This window comes from Archocentrus centrarchus, chromosome 6 (genome assembly GCF_007364275.1).
Source record: "Archocentrus centrarchus isolate MPI-CPG fArcCen1 chromosome 6, fArcCen1, whole genome shotgun sequence".
NCBI lineage: Eukaryota > Metazoa > Chordata > Actinopteri > Cichliformes > Cichlidae > Archocentrus > Archocentrus centrarchus.
Genome location: NC_044351.1, coordinates 17,782,698 through 17,804,649, shown reverse-complemented (window position 1 = coordinate 17,804,649; position 21,952 = coordinate 17,782,698). Strand labels below are relative to the sequence as shown.

Genomic DNA, 21,952 nt, shown 5'->3' with positions numbered 1-21,952 from the left:
CGCTGGACTTTGTAACCGGTCTACCCCCCTCAAATGGCAAGACCGTTATTCTGAATATTGTAGATCGCTTCTCCAAAGCTGCTCATTTTGTTGCCCTCCCTAAGTTACCCACGGCTGCCGAAACCACCGACCTCCTGATAGAACATGTTTTTCGCCTTCATGGCATTCCCACAGAAATCGTATCGGACCGAGGTCCGCAGTTCGTCTCCCGAGTCTGGAAAGCTTTTTGCTCAGCCTTGGGGGCCAAAGTCTGTTTGAGTTCCGGTTTTCACCCCAAACGAACGGTCAGACTGAGAGACTCAATCAAGAACTGGAAGCCGCTCTCCGCTGCACGGCCTCAAGCAACCCCTCATCCTGGAGTTTGCAATTACCCTGGATTGAATACGCTCACAACTGTCATACATCATCTGCTACTAACCTTTCACCCTTTGAAGTTTCCTTAGGCTACCAACCTCCGTTATTTCCAGAGTTGGAACGGGACTTGGAGGTTCCCTCAGTCCTGCATCGTCTTCAGCAAAGTCGGCAGGTTTGGATACGCACCAGGCAGGCTCTCCTGCACAACCAGGAACGAACCCGTCAGTACGCGGAGCTACATAGAACACCTGCACCCCACTACACCCCTGGACAGAAGGTTTGGCTCTCTGCCAAAGACATTCCTCTGAGGTCCCTGTCTCGAAAATTGGCGCCTCGGTTCATCGGGCCTTATGTGATCGAGTCTGTCATCAGTTCTGTGTTGGTTCGGTTGCGGCTGCCTGCATCTTTTTGGATTCATCCTGTTTTTCATGTCTCTCAGGTGAAGCCAGTTCGTGCGAGCCCGCTGTGCCCTCCGGCCGTTCCCCCGCCTCCCGCCCGGCTGGTGGAGGGTGGTCCTGTGTATTCGGTCCGCCGGCTGGTGGATGCTCGTTGTCGGGGCTGGGGTTGGCAGTATTTGGTGGGCTGGGAGGGGTACGGTCCGGAGGAGCGGACCTGGATTTCTTGGTCGTTCATCTTGGATCCTGCTTTGGTTTGGGATTTTCACGCGTCCCGGCGTCGCTCTGGCACCGGCCGATCACTTCCTGGCGGCTGTTGAGGGGGGGGGGCACTGTCAGGGTGCGGGGTGAGTGGTGTGGCTCTGTGTGTCCTGTTCCTCTCGCTGTAGGCTGGGCCGTTTGTGGCTGGGCGGAGCAGGCGGCTGTCCTCGGTTGGTTGTTGCACCGGATGCTCATCCATCAGTGATTCTTTGCTTTTAAGACCTGCTGAATCCTCCAGTCCTCGCCGGAGTGTTGTTTACCTGCATGACCTCGGACGATGCTTTTTGACACTCCCAGCCTGCCTGTCCTCCCGGACCACTGCGCCCACATTACTCACCTCACCTCCCTGGGACTATACTTATCAAGCATTCTAGTAAGCTATTCCACTCATCTCCTCCTGTCGTTACTTAAGACCACTTATCCCTGTCAGGCTCGCTAATCGTTATTTTCCTCTTTTTAGACTTACTTCCCGGTGACCCATGCTTGTCGTGAATGCCGCCTGTGACAAATCCTGCACGCGCTCCGTAGAGACCTTGCATATTCAGCTGTTTGCCTTTTGTAAATAAAACCTTTCCACGTTTGTTGTGACACTTGGCTACCGAGTCTGCTTTTGGGTTCTTCCTTCTGAGTTTTTCCCCGGCCATGACACCCTCTGCTCCTTCCCCTTTGGTCCCTTTAGTAGCTCCCTCCTCTGGTCCCTCAGTCTCCTCTATTTCGGTCCCCTTGGTTCCCTCTGGTCCCTCAGCTTTGGTCCCTTCGCTCCCCTCAGCCTCGCCTATAGCTTCACTGCCCTCAGCCTCGTCTCCAGTCAGTGCTTCTAAGCCCTTTGTACCCTTAGCTCCTTCAGTCCCTGCTCCCTCTGTACCTTCACCTTCCCCAGCTTCAGTTCCCCCAGCTCCTTCACTCTGTTTAGTCCCTTCGGTTTCCTCAGTACCCTCTGTCCCTTTAGCTCCATCAGCTCCAGCTGCTTTGGGCCCTTTAGCTCCCTCGGCCTCGGCTTCAGTTCCTCTGGTCCCCTTAGTCTCTCAGGTCCCTTCAGCTTTGGTCCCTCTGGTCCCTTAGTCTCTCAGGTCCCTTCAGCTTTGGTCCCTCTGGTCCCCTTAGTCCCTCAGGTCCCTTCAGCTTCGGTCCCCTCAGCTCCCGCTTTAGTCCCCTCAGTCCCCTCAACCACGGTTTCGGTCCCCTCAGCTTCGTCCCCTCGGTACCTGCTTTAGTCCCTTCGGTTCCCTCAACCACGGCTTCGGCTCCCTCTATCTCAGTTTTGGTCCCCTCTGACAAAAGGTCAGGCCACTCTAGCGTCATATTCTATAAAGTGTTATAAAACGGGTAGTACTGTAAATCTAACCAAGTACACATATTCAAGGTATGTAATTATTCTCAAGAAACATTTGGGACAAAACTGGGAAGTAATTGGTACTAAAAGTTACATTAAAACACAAATATGATAAAGATCAGGAAATATAAGGTAATAAAAAAAGAGACTGATTAGACCACCCTTTGAGAGATACATAGCGGCTCTCAGAAGCCCCGAAAGCTCTTTGTCTCTGTCTACTAGTATCACCTGCTTATGGCTGGAACCCCCGGGGAAGCTTAGCTTTTTCTTCTTTATGTTTTGGGACTTTCCTGAACTCTTTGTTCAATAAAACAACTGGCAATGATTCTGCTCTGTTTTTTGTGGATCTTTTCCTCAAAACGTTGATTCTAATGGGAACAAAAAAAAAAAAACCCTGGGAAGACAGCTTATTGGCCTAAAAAGGAAGGATTTATCTAATTAACTTTTTGACTCAACACTACACTATTAAGTGTTGGAGTGGTATGTTTCTATATGTGACTTAAAGGAATTGGGGGGCCTACCACTGTACCGTTAGTAAGTCAGTACAACCAGATAAGAAAACTATATCAAATATTTGTCCTGTATTCATGATGTGGTAGTCAGATGTGTACGAATTAATATGGTTATACTATACTGTATAATAGTCAGGATTCACAGTGTTTAAGCTGTAAGTAATATCATATCAAGCAATCCAAAATAATATGAAAAATTAATGATGGCATATTTTCAAACATACAGTTATTACTACAAATGATTAATCACCACACAAGAAATGGGCAATAAGAAAAACAAGAACACATGATGATGATGATGAACACAGTTTTATTGAAACAGAAGGAAGCAGTTTGAAATATCAGATATTGAACAAAGATATTTTTGACATTCTTTTGACTCTTATTTTAATAATAATTAAATGTATTGTTATATATCTGTGTTGTTAGAAATAATGGTCAACTGTATTTTATAATTCAAATGTTTCCCTTTTCTTATACAAAACTATTTTCCTATATCAAAGGAACATGACTGTATTGCTGCAATTTCTGGTATATCTGAATTTCTGAATATATATGGAGGATAAACACCCTCAAAGGCTGAAACACCACATTATAAAGTTTGTAAAGGAATGACGGGCACCTCACAAATACATTATTTTGACCCACCTCCAAAAGAGTGCATGAGAAAGTTATAAAGAGACATCTTAAGAAGATGCAGGGAATTTCAGAGCAGAACATATCTGCTGTTTCAAAGATGGTTAGATATCTTTTAAGAGAAAGAGTTGAAATATAGACTTTCTGGCTTAGATTTCCATTTTTTTTTAGATCAATCTTCAGACAGCTCTTTGCATTCAGCAACTTTGCAGCCACACTTGTCAACTGAAATGTAGGTGTACTCTTTTGTAGTATGATCAGAGCACTGCACAGTCACTTTCTTCTTGCTGGTCTGCATTTCTTGACAGCAGGTGCATGAATGCATCATGTTATTGGCCTCTGCTGAGTACCTGCAAGTAAAGACAGTTTCAGACAGCTGCAGTTAAAAAAACAAATTAGCATAAAGAAATATTTACATTAAAACTGCACGTGCAGTTTAGCATGACAGAGCAAGTAGTTTGTTCTGCATGTTTCTGTGAATCTCACATTGAGTAGGACGCTCCACAGGATCCCTCACATGATGTGAGTTCCACTTGGTTAACTGATCTGCAGTTCTTTGTGTACAGATAGGTGGTGTTCCTGTGGATTTTACAGCTCTGACGAGGTGTGCCTGTGAATGACATAAAAGTCACTGAGTGACTGGATGGGCAGATGTCAGGTTTGTGTTCTGTTTGGTGTTCATGTTAAATCATTTTATATGTGCCAAATAAGCTCTCGAGTCTGGAAGCCTTTGTGAAATCATTAGTTACTGGTTTGGCTGATAAGAAATTTGCCTTGATCTGCTTCATTTATTGAGGTGACAAAAGAAGAGACATGGAACTTAATATTGGGCTTTAGAAAGATTAACTTAGTCACATGCCTGTATGGTTTTACTACTACTAACACAGGATAAATTGTGTCATACGTACAAGTTGTGCAGCAACCATCTGCGTCAGTTTGCTCAGTTCCCTGTAAAACAGACAGTGTGTATTGTAAACACTAACAAACTGAAGTTAGTTACTTGTATTACAAAATTAACTGCTAATCTTTGTCATTCTAATGTGACATTCTGCATGTTAATATTTATCTGTAAGAAATAAAAACATATTCTGCTTTAAAAGGCTGGATTGTACTCACTGGAACACAATTTTCAGGATCAAATGGAGGACAAGTTGCTTTGTTTATAGAGACTAAAAAGTCATCTTTCACTTTCTGGCAATGATAATTTATACAGTTATCACCTGGTGGTGACCAAGTCTTAGAAGGCTGTCAAAAGAACAGAAATAGTCAATTATTAATAATAAATTCTTTCTTATAAAACATTTTTTCCAACTGATTCTTAGAGTGTTTCAATTATGCTGCACCCACTTCTATAATTACTGGAGAAGAAAATCCTGGGACATCTACAATACAGCTCGTTGGTACACATGATCCACAACATGATCCAGGCTTGTCCTCATACACATAGCCCTACAGGGAAAAGTACACCAGTTAATATTGTTTGCAACTTCAACAAGTTAAATCTACATATAACATGATGAGCAACTACCAGTTATACAATACTTACAATTGTAATAATTATCCTCCAAGTGGTATTTAGCTAATTTTGGTGGATTTCAGACAGACACTATCAGGTCTGAGGCCCTCAAAACATTGTTATTAAAATGTTATAGAAACATTATTTTTTCTGAAACATTGTCATCGCTGCTCTAGATAATTTTCCACATTCATCAGGACTGGAAAATTTTTACTACTAGATCAAAAGTCTATTTATATATTTGGAATCTAGACATCAGATATTTCAGAGATAGATGTTCCAAGTCAGAGCCTATCACACCACCATAACTGCATTACTAGCTAGCTGTGACATGGATAAATTAATACTGTTTTCAGGACTGATGTCATGAATCAGCAATAGCATTTAAGGCAGCTGTGTCCAATATTTATATCAGTTCTTCAGACCTATGATCATTGCTACATAAAGTTAAAGCGTCATCAGCTGTTCAACAGCACACTTCTCTTATATTTCTGAAAATAAATTATGTGATTGGATGTAGAACATGTTGTCATTTGAAATACTTATTTACATAATTTTAATGGCTTCACATTCAGAATGAATGAAAATGAAAATATTTCCATGAAAAAGTACCTTGTTACACATTTTTGAACACGGTGTTACATCACACTTAATGTTGTTCAGCCTCGTGCTGGAGCTCTTGGTTTCAGTGCAGCGGCAAGGTTCACACGGGCTTTTGAAGAAATTCGAACCAGGCTGCACATGATAAAAAAGTAATGTCTTAAATAATTTCATATAAAGACCTTGAGTAACAAGACAACAAACACTCTCCTCAAAGAAGCACTCCTAAACATACTTATATAAATATAAATATAAATACTCTTATACATACAGTCTATTATTCCTTACCATGTACTCAGTATTATTGAAGACACAGACATCTTTGGGCACTAAATAAGACAGTGTTCAGAAGTACAATCAGATTAAAGTTTTTCACAATCAAACACTGTAAATAAACGACACCTATATGTTGAGCTTACCACAGCTGTAAACAGGGCAACATTTATCATCTGAGAGCTCAACCTTCAAATCAAATCCCACGTCACACTTCATTGATTGCAATGGACAAGTGCTCTTAACACATTCTGTTGGTGAAAAGATAAAAACAAACCATCAATGCTTGAAATTTGTTGGAGTATTTTTACAGCAGATATTTCTGGAAAACACATAATTAAAAAAAAAAAAAAGGAAATAGAACCAGAACATCAGTGACATAGTAGCTCATCCAGCTCAAGATCCATTTCAATCACAGGTTATTGCATGTAAAGTGAAAAATATGACTTTGACCTTGAGCACAGATTAGGTGAAGACCCATTAGATGATAATTGCATACAAGTTTCAGTAAAATCTGATCATTACTCGAGGTGGAATATTATCAATTGTGACTGGTTCTTCAGCTGGATGAACCAATGCAGATTAGATTTCTTTTCTAAACTCCATTTAAGTCTAAGGAGCTGCACGCTCATAAAAGCATTGAATGGAAAATTGTTGGCAATTGTTAGTGATACTAATGGATGGTAATATTTATTTGGCACAGGTTAGGTTTCTGCATATGTCCAAATCTTTGTAAATTGTATTATCTTTCTTATGTGGAATTCCTCCTGTTATGAACTAAAAAATAAGACTATTTTGACATGCAACAATATCTTGTGTGTAACAGTTCATAAATCATGAATTCCAAAGTTCCAAAAAAAGTTGCATCTTGTGGAGATGCAACTTTTTTGGTTTAAACTCTGCACAGCAACCTGAAAATCTGTTTTTCCAAAGAAGAAGAACTGTTCCTATTCCCATCATATTTTTTTTTATTCATGCATCAGAGGACACACGGTAACTAACATAACTCACCACATATCTGTGTCTCGCAGCAGTCCACTGTTCTGTTCACCAGCACCTCACCTTCTTTGGTGCACATTACTGGTTTCTGAGTAGGGCACGTTAGAGGCTCACACCGAACACCAAAAGTGTCCTTGTCACAAACACACTGCTGACAGCCACTCTTCCAGGTGTCACCAAGCTGTATGGGTGATGAAAAATAATTATTTCCACAACATCAATGACCACACTGTGAATAACTGAAAATGCATATGTAGCATATCATAGCATTTACCTGTTTAGGTGCGCCATCAGGTCCAGCGCAACCTTAAACATTTAAAACAAGTAGCTCAAATGTAGACTTACTCACAAAGATTCACATTCAATTTTTCTCCAATATACAACATAAAATATACTTACAGATGGAGACGCAGATGTCAGAAGTTGAACTGAATAAAGTCATTCCCTCTGGGCAGAAGCACCCTTCTACAAAATCATTGCAAGCTCTGCTCTGAGAATTTTCTTCTTTCTGGCATTGCTGAGTGAACTTGTCATTGAATCTAAATAAGAAGAGAATTAACAGTTATTTCAGAACTAGAACAATATATGACAATTATAATTCAGCACAGTACTGTTGTGCTGGAGGAGTTCATTTAAGGGCTGTTTTTTTTTTATTTTCCTCCAATAGTAACAAGGCTCTAGGAATAACATCACTTAGTCCACAACTTTGGTTCAGGCTGAAATTTGATGAGGTCTCCTGAAGTTGACCTGAAATGTCTCAAAAACTAATTGATGCCATAATAATTAAATTTTTAGGTCATAAATGTAAACATTGCTTAATTTGTGTAAAAATTAAATGAAGTGATTACCCTGCATTACAAGTTTGAACAACAGTTGGCCCACAAGGCTTGTAGACTTTATTTTCTGGACATTTATATTCTACAACAAAAGAAAGTTGATTTAAGATGAAAAGAGGCAGAAAACATCTAAAACAATAATATGATCACTTTCTATCAAAACAACACAAAACAGAAAAAATAAACATCTCTTACCACACTGTCCTTTGGTTTCATTCCTCCAGGGTACACAGATGAATGCTCCAGCACACATTGAGGCATATGCCTCTATACTGGAACAACCCAAGGTGGAATTCATGTGGCAAACATCAAATTTACAGGCTTCATAATATGGTTGTGGTTTGATTACTTTGTGGCATTCCTCAAACACCCTTAATACAATAAGAAGGAAAGAAGGTTACTCTGATGGTCCCACTGAATGAACTATTGAATGACACAGTGTGTAAGTTTATTTTGTAAATTCCTACTTGCTGTTCAGAATTTCACAAATTGTCGTGTTGCACGGTTTTGGTGGTGGCGGTGGTGGTGTTGAAGGAGGCACAACATCACAGTAGGGCTTATCTTTGACAGATACACGCCAATCATTGGCCATGTCAGGGCATGACGGATTAATCTGGCCATTTTTCATTCTGCAGTCATTTTTCGTGTTATTGTCACAGACACCTTGTGAATGGAAATGTTAACATCATACATATTACAGCTGATCACAGGGAAAAACATCCTAAATTTGCTGATATGAACACTGGCTGTGTATGAAACAGAAAGGTAGCAATGGAGAATGTATACAGGAATTTGTAAGTGTACATTGTATATTGACTGTTTTTAGTAGGCTACAAATTTCAGCACGCTGTCATAAGTTTATTAAATTGTAATTATTAATACAGTGCAGAAGAGAAGGTTACATCCATCACATAATGTAGAGAACATTTGATTTGTATTTGTTACTTAGACCATAGTCTTATTACTATCATTAATTTATTACCATAGCATACTCATTTACCATTCATGAATATTTTAAGACATATTCAATTCTCAGCTTACCACACTGTCCTTCTGTGTTGTTGTAGAAACGAGTCATCGGCAAGTCTACGCTGAATAAAAGCCCTTTGAACATCACTTCAGCTTCAATTTCTGGGATTCTTAAGAGCATCTGAATTCCTGTACTTGTGATGATCATGTCTTTATTTTGGAAGTTTGAGGCTTTCAGCTTACCGTTGACATACACCTAAACAATTTCAACATTAATTACTGTTAGTGAAACATTAATTTTGATTGGCATTGCATAATCTTAATAAGAGAGAATGGTCATTTTTGTCTCAGTCCTTTTTGAGAGTGGCCACATGTACAGTATTGACATCTGTATGAATAGGGAGTTTATGTATACGTACATGTTTATGGTGTGGAGAAACTAATGAAAGTGCACGGGGAAGTTGTTTTTAAAGGCCTTTTTAGCCCACGAATTCCCAAATATAAATATAGATTTGTTTGGGATTTCATTGACACAGAAACTGTGCATGCTATTAGGACCTGGATGAAACCTACAAAAAATAATATTAATAAACAAAAATGGAAGGACCTCAGTATAATTATGTGTTGCTCGGTTCCTTGAGTAATTTTTAGTGCCTTAGTACTGTCAGGCGATACTTTTTTCTGGTGTATGTGATGTCAGTGGTCCTGGCCACAGTGATTTTACAGCAGTGCATCACTAACTGGTAGCATGACTTTCCAGTTAGAAACACACACACTGGCTTCTTTACTAGTATTTAAATATTATGCAGTGGCATAATATCAGAACTTTTATGACAGTCTGTCTAGGCCATACTCACCTTGTTCACAGTCTTTGCTCCTCTCTCCTGTGTAAGAATAACTTCATAGCTTTTGTAATACACAATAAGGGCTTTAGCACAGGTCACAGTTCCAGTGGCATCACAGTTTACATTGTCAATATGAACTGTAAAATTGTATCGAGCTTTGATCTCTTTAACCAGGACATATGTGCAGTTTTTCTGGAAGCTGTAATACTGTCCATCAAATGTAATATAATGAGGATCTCCCCAGCCGCCACAAATACCTGCAAATATTAGATTGAGATTAGATCAAAGAAACAAGTAATTTTGTAATTTCCTTATAAGTGAAGCAGTTTTAATATGTGGCATTTTTAAACTTTCATAGGAACTTACATTTGCATTCATAGTGGAAACAGCAGCCTGTTTCATCATAAACTTTAACTGGTGACTGCTTATTCTCACATTTAGGTAGAGGTGCAAAAGCACATTGCTGATATGTTGTGATGACTGTGCCATTTATACACGTTTGTGTGGTGCATTTGCTTGAGCTCCAGGAATCACCATTCTGTTAGGGACACAACAGTACTTTTAGCCATGAGCGACATGTGAGAGACAGAAATATTATATTTGACCCTTTTAAGAGACACACTTGTTGTGTGTTCAACAACCTTTGTAAAGACCATTTAAAAAACTGGTTTTGTTGTAAGCTTTCAGTACATATTATCAGTATCTCTGAGAAACACAACCACAATGCAATTGTTAGCAAGGCAATTATATTTCCCAAACTTGACCTTGATTCTTGTTTCAGCATAAACAACAAAGTTAAGACAGCAGTTTTGACTGACAATGGATGCATTTACATGGTTAATGAATCTTTATTTTCCTCTGTTTTGTGTATTTCAAAAATGAAGCTTAGGTGTAAGTTCAATAAGGATGATCTGAAATCATTCATCCACATTCTTTCCCAAGTGTTTTGTTGTTTCTCTGACACCTCCACTTTCCCATGCTGTCAAACTCAACATTGACCTCATTTCTTCTAGTCCAATCATATTTCTGTCCACCTTCCTCAAGCTAATCAGCCTCGGCTCAGTGTGCTTTAAACATCCCTGCTTGTCAGTGATTCGCCCTTCCAGATTGATTTGTGTAACCCTCCTCCTCCCTTTCACCACCCTTCCAATTCTAATCCCTATTTCTACTGAGATTCTCTTCCTGCTCTTGATGGAGACAGTCGCATCTTTCTCTCTCTCCTGCCCTCCCCTTCTAACCTGCTTTGCTGAAAGTGCCTCTCTTACACATAGATTGAATAAGAAACAACATGGGTCTGGAAAACTGGGCCCTAAACACCATGGATCGTATTTTCTCCACTATGAGATCGGGGAAAGGGAAGCCCACATGTCCTAGTGGAACAGACCCGGTCAGATACGTCCTGGATTCGTGGAGCATGTGGAGACCTGTGTGTTTTGCGGCGCTATCGATTGAGGACGTGGAACAGGTATACATATTCTGCTTTTTGGTAACAGGATCTCTTCTGTCTGGGCTTGAAGGATACCTGATTCACCGGGAAATTAAGAAAATCTGGGCAGCAGTTCGGCATCTGCCGAGTCAGCGGAACCAGATGGATAGCCTATGCAGAGCCGTTCAGACTCAGAGTCAGAGCCTGTTGGACCTGAGCCGCAAGCTGGATGTGTTGTCCAGCTGTGAACGTGCTCGCAGGGAAAAGGGATAAGATCTGGAGATAAAGTTCGGTTCTGTATAACGAAGACGGTAACTGTGATTTGGATTATTGGATTTACTGAATGGGTTCCCCAGTGAAAGTGAAGGCTGTTGGAAAAATAACAAGCAGCCTGTTCCAAAACAACATCTATCAGGAATTTGGCTCCTTAGCCGGCCTTGAGGCTGGTAATCATATCTCTCCAGGTCAATGTGTACCAGACGCTCTTCCCCTCCAGCCCTATTTGTGATTTGTGTGAGCTGGATCTGGCGTACCAGGCCTGCTGACGTCCATCATTACCAGGGAACTGTTTTGGCTGGGAGCCGTGATCTGGCTCCATAATGTCCCGACCCTCTCGTCTCCGTTGGCACCCCGTCCCCCACCTCCCTACCCAATCATATTGCTATCCCGGCTTTAAATGTGCGATATCCTTAGCTAAGGTGTTTTTTTTGGACCCTGGTAGATGAATAGATAAATTTTTTTGAAACCTAATTACCCTGTTGTATGTTTGTTTTCTTTTCTTAAAGGTAGCACTGTATAATAGCTGCATGACCTCAGACACCTGTCTTCCCTGTTTGTTTTGTTGGTTGTATTTCTTGGATGGGTGTTCTGGAAGGTAATTTCATTTTCTGTCTTGACGTATAATGACAATAAATTCTTGATTCTTGAGATTCCCTTCAGCTTCACTGGGCCATCAGAGTCTAACTGCCAAACAACTATTTGTATTATCAATAAATCTTATTTATTTCACCCAATGATCTCTCCTTATTGAAATACCTTTCTAGGTGGAGTGAGATAGAGGCAGTCTGGAGGGATTGGAGGGACTGTTGGTGGAGTAATAGTGGCACATGGGTGGTTTTCAATAACGCATTTTGAATTACAATATGCAGTGTAACACCTGCCTTCTTCATCAGTCGAATTGTACATGAACGTATCTAAATGAGAATAAGGGAGAAAAAAACGTTTGATCAAAATGACTGAAAAAACAAGGTAAAACTAGTCTATACAATAAAACTTTATGTCGAGTCTGTCCAACGTTATTGTTTTGATTATGAACAATACAAAGTACAGTTCTTTACTTTGTTTATCTAATTTTTGGCCACAGTGCCAATGAGTAGATGGTGATGATAATGACAAAAGTTTTGCCAGAGGAAAAAAAAACAAAAAATTATTTTTTTATTATAAAATTTCCTGCATGGATAAAAAAAAAAGTCTGTGATAAAATGTATAAAAGCTGTTTAATCAAAAGGATAGGCAAAAATGAAAATGAAAAAATTATAATTTAATGAAATGGCCTTGGTGTGCCAATAAATAATAGTTTAGGTGTATTGTAAAGGTAAATATAGTCACAATACAAATTTAATATTAATTATATAGACAACTCATTAGAAAATGAATTACTTACCACTAGAAAATGTTTTATTCAGGTATGTGCAAAGACAAAGTTGTCCTGTTGGTGGATTTGTTGTGATGAAAGAGTTTGTAGTGACTCCAGAAGTTGTTCTATAAGTTGTTGTAATGGTTGTTGTGGGAGGAGTTGTAGTGGTGTATGTGGGAGGGGTTGTAGTGGTTGTTGGGGTAGGTGTTGTAGTGGTTGTTGTGTGAGGTGTTGTAGTGGTGGTTGTGGGAGGCGTTGTTGTGGTTGATGGGGGAGGTGTTGAAGTAGTTGACGGGGGAGGAGTTGTAGTGGTGTATGTGTGAGGTGTTGTAGTGGTGTATGTGTGAGGTGTTGTAGTGGTTGTTGTGTGAGGTGTTGTAGTGCTTGATGAGGGAGGAGTTGTCGTTGTTGGGTGAGGTGTTGTAGTGGTTGTTGTGGAAGGAGTTGTAGTGGTGTATGTGTGAGGTGTTGTAGTGGTTGTTGGGTGAGGTGTTGTAGTGGTTGTTGTGGGAGGAGTTGTAGTGGTGTATGTGTGAGGTGTTGTTGTCGTTGTTGGGTGAGGTGTTGTAGTGCTTGATGAGGGAGGAGTTGTCGTTGTTGGGTGAGGTGTTGTAGTGGTTGTTGTGGGAGGTGTTGTAGTGGTGTATGTGTGAGGTGTTGTAGTGGTTGTTGGGTGAGGTGTTGTAGTGGTTGTTGTGGGAGGTGTTGTAGTGGTTGTTGTGTGAGGTGTTGTAGTGGTGTATGTGTGAGGTGTTGTAGTGGTTGTTGGGTGAGGTGTTGTAGTGGTTGTTGTGGGAGGAGTTGTAGTGGTGTATGTGTGAGGTGTTGTTGTCGTTGTTGGGTGAGGTGTTGTAGTGCTTGATGAGGGAGGAGTTGTCGTTGTTGGGTGAGGTGTTGTAGTGGTTGTTGTGGGAGGAGTTGTAGTGGTGTATGTGTGAGGTGTTGTAGTGGTTGTTGGGTGAGGTGTTGTAGTGGTTGTTGTGGGAGGTGTTGTAGTGGTGTATGTGTGAGGAGTTGTTGTCGTTGTTGGGTGAGGTGTTGTAGTGGTTGTTGGGGGAGGTGTTGTAGTGGTTGTTGTGTGAGGAGTTGTTGTCGTTGTTGGGTGAGGTGTTGTAGTGGTTGTTGAGGGAGGTGTTGTAGTGGTTGTTGTGTGAGGTGTTGTAGTGGTGGTTGTGGGAGGAGTTGTAGTGGTGTATGTGTGAGGTGTTGTTGTCGTTGTTGGGTGAGGTGTTGTAGTGGTTGATGGGGGAGGAGTTGTAGTGGTTGTTGTGTGAGGTGTTGTAGTGGTTGTTGGGTGAGGTGTTGTAGTGGTCGTTGTTGGGTGAGGTGTTGTAGTGGTGGTTGTGGGAGGCGTTGTCGTGGTTGATGGGGGAGGAGTTGTAGTGGTGTATGTGTGAGGTGTTGTAGTGTGAGGTGTTGTAGTGGTTGATGAGGGAGGAGTTGTCGTTGTTGGGTGAGGTGTTGTAGTGGTTGTTGTGTGAGGTGTTGTAGTGGTGGTTGTGGGAGGCCTTGTCGTGGTGGTTGTGGGAGGCCTTGTCGTGGTTGATGGGGGAGGAGTAGTGGTGGTGTATGTGTGAGGTGTTGTAGTGGTTGTTGGGTGAGGTGTTGTAGTGGTTGTTGTGTGAGGTGTTGTAGTGGTTGATGAGGGAGGAGTTGTCGTTGTTGGGTGAGGTGTTGTAGTGGTTGTTGGGGGAGGTGTTGTAGTGGTCGTTGAAGGAGGTGTTGTAGTGGTTGTTGTGTGAGGTGTTGTAGTGGTGGTTGTGGGAGGACTTGTCGTGGTTGATGGGGGAGGTGTTGAAGTAGTTGATGGGGGAGGAGTAGTAGTGGTGTATGTGTGAGGTGTTGTAGTGGTTGTTGGGTGAGGTGTTGTAGTGGTTGTTGTGTGAGGTGTTGTAGTGGTTGATGAGGGAGGAGTTGTCGTTGTTGGGTGAGTTGTTGTAGTGGTTGTTGTGGGAGGAGTTGTAGTGGTGTATGTGTGAGGTGTTATAGTGGTTGTTGGGTGAGGTGTTGTAGTGGTTGTTGTGGGAGGTGTTGTAGTGGTGTATGTGTGAGGTGTTGTTGTCGTTGTTGGGTGAGGTGTTGTAGTGGTTGTTGTGGGAGGTGTTATAGGGGTTGTTGTGTGAGGAGTTGTTGTTGTTGTTGGGTGAGGTGTTGTAGTGGTTGTTGGGGGAGGTGTTGTAGTGGTTGTTGTGGGAGGAGTTGTAGTGGTGTATGTGTGAGGTGTTGTTGTCGTTGTTGGGTGAGGTGTTGTAGTGCTTGATGAGGGAGGAGTTGTCGTTGTTGGGTGAGGTGTTGTAGTGGTTGTTGTGGGAGGTGTTGTAGTGGTGTATGTGTGAGGTGTTGTAGTGGTTGTTGGGTGAGGTGTTGTAGTGGTTGTTGTGGGAGGAGTTGTAGTGGTGTATGTGTGAGGTGTTGTTGTCGTTGTTGGGTGAGGTGTTGTAGTGGTTGTTGGGGGAGGTGTTGTAGGGGTTGCAATATCACAATCATCAGGGCAACAGAAAACACGTATTTCATAGTCATAACATTTAGGAAGAAAGTATTGGTCTTTGTTATGACAGATCAGTCCATCTTGAGGGTTGCATGTTACCTGCTGGTTTAAGTTCTTCAAAGGTATATCTGGAAAGTCTTTAGCTCTACATTGTATGTGCAAGGGTTTTATGCATTCACCTAAGTCCTGAACAGTAATGTTAGCAAGGGATTCATGATCTCCATCATCTGGCTCACTACCAGGATAATTCTGGTTAATCCAGGATGACCACTTACAATCAAAGCAGATATGTGTTGGGGTTGTTGTGGGAGGAGTTGTAGTGGTGTATGTGTGAGGTGTTGTAGTGGTTGTTGGGTGAGGTGTTGTAGTGGTTGTTGTGGGAGGTGTTGTAGTGGTGTATGTGTGAGGAGTTGTTGTCGTTGTTGGGTGAGGTGTTGTAGTGGTTGTTGTGGGAGGTGTTGTAGTGGTTGTTGTGTGAGGAGTTGTTGTCGTTGTTGGGTGAGGTGTTGTAGTGGTTGTTGAAGGAGGTGTTGTAGTGGTTGTTGTGTGAGGTGTTGTAGTGGTGGTTGTGGGAGGAGTTGTAGTGGTGTATGTGTGAGGTGTTGTAGTGGTTGTTGTGTGAGGTGTTGTAGTGGTTGTTGTGGGAGGTGTTGTAGTGGTGTATGTGTGAGGTGTTGTAGTGGTTGTTGGGTGAGGTGTTGTAGTGGTTGTTGTGGGAGGTGTTGTAGTGGTTGTTGTGTGAGGTGTTGTAGTGGTGTATGTGTGAGGTGTTGTAGTGGTTGTTGGGTGAGGTGTTGTAGTGGTTGTTGTGGGAGGAGTTGTAGTGGTGTATGTGTGAGGTGTTGTTGTCGTTGTTGGGTGAGGTGTTGTAGTGCTTGATGAGGGAGGAGTTGTCGTTGTTGGGTGAGGTGTTGTAGTGGTTGTTGTGGAGGTGTTGTAGTGGTGTATGTGTGAGGTGTTGTTGTCGTTGTTGGGTGAGGTGTTGTAGTGGTTGTTGTGGGAGGTGTTTGTAGTGGTTGTTGTGGGAGGAGTTGTAGTGGTGTATGTGTGAGGTGTTGTTGTCGTTGTTGGGTGAGGTGTTGTAGTGGTTGATGAGGGAGGAGTTGTCGTTGTTGGGTGAGGTGTTGTAGTGGTTGTTGTGGGAGGAGTTGTAGTGGTGTATGTGTGAGGTGTTGTAGTGGTTGTTGGGTGAGGTGTTGTAGTGGTTGTTGTGGGAGGTGTTGTAGTGGTGTATGTGTGAGGAGTTGTTGTCGTTGTTGGGTGAGGTGTTGTAGTGGTTGTTGGGGGAGGTGTTGTAGTGGTTGTTGTGTGAGGAGTTGTTGTCGTTGTTGGGTGAGGTGTTGTAGTGGTTGTTGAAGGAGGTGTTGTAGTGGTTGTTGTGTGAGGTGTTGTAGTGGTGGTTGTGGGAGGAGTTGTAGTGGTGTATGTGTGAGGTGTTGTTGTCGTTGTTGGGTGAGGTGTTGTAGTGGTTGATGGGGGAGGAGTTGTAGTGGTTGTTGTGTGAGGAGTTGTTGTCGTTGTTGGGTGAGGTGTTGTAGTGGTTGTTGAAGGAGGTGTTGTAGTGGTTGTTGTGTGAGGTGTTGTAGTGGTGGTTGTGGGAGGTGTTGTAGTGGTGGATGTGTGAGGTGTTGTTGTGGTTGTTGGGTGAGGTGTTGTAGTGCTTGATGAGGGAGGAGTTGTCGTTGTTGGGTGAGGTGTTGTAGTGGTTGTTGTGGGAGGAGTTGTAGTGGTGTATGTGTGAGGTGTTGTAGTGGTTGTTGGGTGAGGTGTTGTAGTGGTTGTTGTGGGAGGTGTTGTAGTGGTGTATGTGTGAGGAGTTGTTGTCGTTGTTGGGTGAGGTGTTGTAGTGGTTGTTGGGGGAGGTGTTGTAGTGGTTGTTGTGTGAGGAGTTGTTGTCGTTGTTGGGTGAGGTGTTGTAGTGGTTGTTGAAGGAGGTGTTGTAGTGGTTGTTGTGTGAGGTGTTGTAGTGGTGGTTGTGGGAGGAGTTGTAGTGGTGTATGTGTGAGGTGTTGTTGTCGTTGTTGGGTGAGGTGTTGTAGTGGTTGTTGGGGGAGGTGTTGTAGTGGTTGTTGTGTGAGGTGTTGTAGTGGTTGTTGGGTGAGGTGTTGTAGTGGTCGTTGTTGGGTGAGGTGTTGTAGTGGTGGTTGTGGGAGGCGTTGTCGTGGTTGATGGGGGAGGAGTTGTAGTGGTGTATGTGTGAGGTGTTGTAGTGGTTGTTGTGTGAGGTGTTGTAGTGGTTGATGAGGGAGGAGTTGTCGTTGTTGGGTGAGGTGTTGTAGTGGTTGTTGTGTGAGGTGTTGTAGTGGTGGTTGTGGGAGGCCTTGTCGTGGTGGTTGTGGGAGGCCTTGTCGTGGTTGATGGGGGAGGAGTAGTGGTGGTGTATGTGTGAGGTGTTGTAGTGGTTGTTGGGTGAGGTGTTGTAGTGGTTGTTGTGTGAGGTGTTGTAGTGGTTGATGAGGGAGGAGTTGTCGTTGTTGGGTGAGGTGTTGTAGTGGTTGTTGGGGGAGGTGTTGTAGTGGTCGTTGAAGGAGGTGTTGTAGTGGTTGTTGTGTGAGGTGTTGTAGTGGTGGTTGTGGGAGGACTTGTCGTGGTTGATGGGGGAGGTGTTGAAGTAGTTGATGGGGGAGGAGTAGTAGTGGTGTATGTGTGAGGTGTTGTAGTGGTTGTTGGGTGAGGTGTTGTAGTGGTTGTTGTGTGAGGTGTTGTAGTGGTTGATGAGGGAGGAGTTGTCGTTGTTGGGTGAGTTGTTGTAGTGGTTGTTGTGGGAGGAGTTGTAGTGGTGTATGTGTGAGGTGTTGTTGTCGTTGTTGGGTGAGGTGTTGTAGTGGTTGTTGGGGGAGGTGTTGTAGGGGTTGCAATATCACAATCATCAGGGCAACAGAAAACACGTATTTCATAGTCATAACATTTAGGAAGAAAGTATTGGTCTTTGTTATGACAGATCAGTCCATCTTGAGGGTTGCATGTTACCTGCTGGTTTAAGTTCTTCAAAGGTATATCTGGAAAGTCTTTAGCTCTACATTGTATGTGCAAGGGTTTTATGCATTCACCTAAGTCCTGAACAGTAATGTTAGCAAGGGATTCATGATCTCCATCATCTGGCTCACTACCAGGATAATTCTGGTTAATCCAGGATGACCACTTACAATCAAAGCAGATATGTGTTGGGGTTGTTGTGGGAGGAGTTGTAGTGGTGTATGTGTGAGGTGTTGTAGTGGTTGTTGGGTGAGGTGTTGTAGTGGTTGTTGTGGGAGGTGTTGTAGTGGTGTATGTGTGAGGAGTTGTTGTCGTTGTTGGGTGAGGTGTTGTAGTGGTTGTTGGGGGAGGTGTTGTAGTGGTTGTTGTGTGAGGAGTTGTTGTCGTTGTTGGGTGAGGTGTTGTAGTGGTTGTTGAAGGAGGTGTTGTAGTGGTTGTTGTGTGAGGTGTTGTAGTGGTGGTTGTGGGAGGAGTTGTAGTGGTGTATGTGTGAGGTGTTGTAGTGGTTGTTGTGTGAGGTGTTGTAGTGGTTGTTGTGGGAGGTGTTGTCGTGGTGTATGTGTGAGGTGTTGTAGTGGTTGTTGGGTGAGGTGTTGTAGTGGTTGTTGTGGGAGGTGTTGTAGTGGTTGTTGTGTGCGGTGTTGTAGTGGTGTATGTGTGAGGTGTTGTCGTGGTTGTTGGGTGAGGTGTTGTAGTGGTTGTTGTGGGAGGAGTTGTAGTGGTGTATGTGTGAGGTGTTGTTGTCGTTGTTGGGTGAGGTGTTGTAGTGCTTGATGAGGGAGGAGTTGTCGTTGTTGGGTGAGGTGTTGTAGTGGTTGTTGTGGGAGGTGTTGTAGTGGTGTATGTGTGAGGTGTTGTTGTCGTTGTTGGGTGAGGTGTTGTAGTGGTTGTTGGGGGAGGTGTTGTAGTGGTTGTTGTGGGAGGAGTTGTAGTGGTGTATGTGTGAGGTGTTGTTGTCGTTGTTGGGTGAGGTGTTGTAGTGCTTGATGAGGAGGAGTTGTCGTTGTATGGGTGAGGTGTTGTAGTGGTTGTTGTGGGAGGAGTTGTAGTGGTGTATGTGTGAGGTGTTGTAGTGGTTGTTGGGTGAGGTGTTGTAGTGGTTGTTGTGGGAGGTGTTGTAGTGGTGTATGTGTGAGGAGTTGTTGTCGTTGTTGGGTGAGGTGTTTGTAGTGGTTGTTGGGGGAGGTGTTGTAGTGGTTGTTGTGTGAGGAGTTGTTGTCGTTGTTGGGTGAGGTGTTGTAGTGGTTGTTGAAGGAGGTGTTGTAGTGGTTGTTGTGTGAGGTGTTGTAGTGGTTGTTTTGGGAGGAGTTGTAGTGGTGTATGTGTGAGGTGTTGTTGTCGTTGTTGGGTGAGGTGTTGTAGTGGTTGATGGGGGAGGAGTTGTAGTGGTTGTTGTGTGAGGAGTTGTTGTCGTTGTTGGGTGAGGTGTTGTAGTGGTTGTTGAAGGAGGTGTTGTAGTGGTTGTTGTGTGAGGTGTTGTAGTGGTGGTTGTGGGAGGAGTTGTAGTGGTGTATGTGTGAGGTGTTGTTGTCGTTGTTGGGTGAGGTGTTGTAGTGCTTGATGAGGGAGGAGTTGTCGTTGTTGGGTGAGGTGTTGTAGTGGTTGTTGTGGGAGGAGTTGTAGTGGTGTATGTGTGAGGTGTTGTAGTGGTTGTTGGGTGAGGTGTTGTAGTGGTTGTTGTGGGAGGTGTTGTAGTGGTGTATGTGTGAGGAGTTGTTGTCGTTGTTGGGTGAGGTGTTGTAGTGGTTGTTGGGGGAGGTGTTGTAGTGGTTGTTGTGTGAGGAGTTGTTGTCGTTGTTGGGTGAGGTGTTTGTAGTGGTTGTTGATGGAGGTGTTGTAGTGGTTGTTGTGTGAGGTGTTGTAGTGGTGGTTGTGGGAGGAGTTGTAGTGGTGTATGTGTGAGGTGTTGTTGTCGTTGTTGGGTGAGGTGTTGTAGTGGTTGTTGTGGGAGGAGTTGTAGTGGTTGTTGTGTGAGGTGTTGTAGTGGTTGTTGGGTGAGGTGTTGTAGTGGTCGTTGTTGGGTGAGGTGTTGTAGTGGTGGTTGTGGGAGGCGTTGTCGTGGTTGATGGGGGAGGAGTTGTAGTGGTGTATGTGTGAGGTGTTGTAGTGGTTGTTGTGTGAGGTGTTGTAGTGGTTGATGAGGGAGGAGTTGTCGTTGTTGGGTGAGGTGTTGTAGTGGTTGTTGTGTGAGGTGTTGTAGTGGTGGTTGTGGGAGGCCTTGTCGTGGTGGTTGTGGGAGGCCTTGTCGTGGTTGATGGGGGAGGAGTAGTGGTGGTGTATGTGTGAGGTGTTGTAGTGGTTGTTGGGTGAGGTGTTGTAGTGGTTGTTGTGGGAGGTGTTGTAGTGGTTGATGAGGGAGGAGTTGTCGTTGTTGGGTGAGGTGTTGTAGTGGTTGTTGGGGGAGGTGTTGTAGTGGTCGTTGAAGGAGGTGTTGTAGTGGTTGTTGTGTGAGGTGTTGTAGTGGTGGTTGTGGGAGGACTTGTCGTGGTTGATGGGGGAGGTGTTGAAGTAGTTGATGGGGGAGGAGTAGTAGTGGTGTATGTGTGAGGTGTTGTAGTGGTTGTTGGGTGAGGTGTTGTAGTGGTTGTTGTGTGAGGTGTTGTAGTGGTTGATGAGGGAGGAGTTGTCGTTGTTGGGTGAGTTGTTGTAGTGGTTGTTGTGGGAGGAGTTGTAGTGGTGTATGTGTGAGGTGTTGTTGTCGTTGTTGGGTGAGGTGTTGTAGTGGTTGTTGGGGGAGGTGTTGTAGGGGTTGTTGTGTGAGGTGTTGTAGTGGTGGTTGTGGGAGGCCTTGTCGTGGTGGTTGTGGGAGGCCTTGTCGTGGTTGATGGGGGAGGAGTAGTGGTGGTGTATGTGTGAGGTGTTGTAGTGGTTGTTGGGTGAGGTGTTGTAGTGGTTGTTGTGTGAGGTGTTGTAGTGGTTGATGAGGGAGGAGTTGTCGTTGTTGGGTGAGGTGTTGTAGTGGTTGTTGGGGGAGGTGTTGTAGTGGTCGTTGAAGGAGGTGTTGTAGTGGTTGTTGTGTGAGGTGTTGTAGTGGTGGTTGTGGGAGGTGTTGTAGTGGTGTATGTGTGAGGTGTTGTAGTGGTTGTTGGGTGAGGTGTTGTAGTGGTTGTTGTGGGAGGAGTTGTAGTGGTGTATGTGTGAGGTGTTGTTGTCGTTGTTGGGTGAGGTGTTGTAGTGGTTTTTGGGGGAGGTGTTGTAGGGGTTGCAATATCACAATCATCAGGGCAACAGAAAACACGTATTTCATAGTCATAACATTTAGGAGGAAAGTATTGGTCTTTGTTATGACAGATCAGTCCATCTTGAGGGTTGCATGTTACCTGCTGGTTTAAGTTCTTCAAAGGTGTATCTGGAAAGTCTTTAGCTCTACATTGTATGTGCAAGGGTTTTATGCATTCACCTAAGTCCTGAATAGTAATGTTAGCAAGGGATTCATGATCTCCATCATCTGGCTCACTACCAGGATAATTCTGGTTAATCCAGGATGACCACTTACAATCAAAGCAGATATGTGTTGGGGTTGATGTGGGAAGAGTTGTAGTGGTTGTTGTGTGAGGTGTTGTAGTGGTTGTTGTGGGAGGTGTTGTTGTTGTTGTTGGGTGAGGTGTTGTAGTTGTTGTTGGGTGAGGTGTTGTAGTGGTTGACGGGGGAGGTGTTGTAGTGGTTGTTGTGTGAGGAGTTGTTGTCGTTGTTGGGTGAGGTGTTGTAGTGGTTGTTGGGTGAGGTGTTGTTGTCGTTGTTGGGTGAGGTGTTGTAGTGGTTGATGGGGGAGGAGTTGTAGTGGTGTATGTGTGAGGTGTTGTAGTGGTTGTTGGGTGAGGTGTTGTAGTGGTTGTTGTGTGAGGTGTTGTAGTGGTGGTTGTGGGAGGCCTTGTCGTGGTTGATGGGGGAGGTGTT

General features: G+C 43.6%; 1 protein-coding gene across 1 annotated transcript in view; it reads right to left on the bottom strand.

Moving 5' to 3' along the window:
- Positions 1-3,171: 3,171 nt before the first annotated feature.
- The window catches only part of LOC115781419 (mucin-2-like), a 39,199-nt gene continuing 20,418 nt past the window's right edge, over positions 3,172-21,952 (bottom strand). Inside the window, 24 exon segments of the mRNA XM_030731059.1 lie at positions 3,172-3,841; positions 3,978-4,101; positions 4,400-4,439; positions 4,608-4,736; positions 4,839-4,940; positions 5,620-5,742; positions 5,896-5,936; positions 6,027-6,131; positions 6,892-7,060; positions 7,154-7,185; positions 7,279-7,418; positions 7,728-7,797; positions 7,911-8,086; positions 8,183-8,378; positions 8,757-8,940; positions 9,542-9,786; positions 9,896-10,067; positions 11,991-12,148; positions 12,619-14,911; positions 15,179-15,258; positions 15,955-16,228; positions 16,280-19,181; positions 19,231-19,865; positions 19,867-21,558. Of these exon segments, the coding sequence (XP_030586919.1) occupies positions 3,664-3,841; positions 3,978-4,101; positions 4,400-4,439; positions 4,608-4,736; positions 4,839-4,940; positions 5,620-5,742; positions 5,896-5,936; positions 6,027-6,131; positions 6,892-7,060; positions 7,154-7,185; positions 7,279-7,418; positions 7,728-7,797; positions 7,911-8,086; positions 8,183-8,378; positions 8,757-8,940; positions 9,542-9,786; positions 9,896-10,067; positions 11,991-12,148; positions 12,619-14,911; positions 15,179-15,258; positions 15,955-16,228; positions 16,280-19,181; positions 19,231-19,865; positions 19,867-21,558 (10,260 nt within the window). The 3' untranslated portion in view covers positions 3,172-3,663.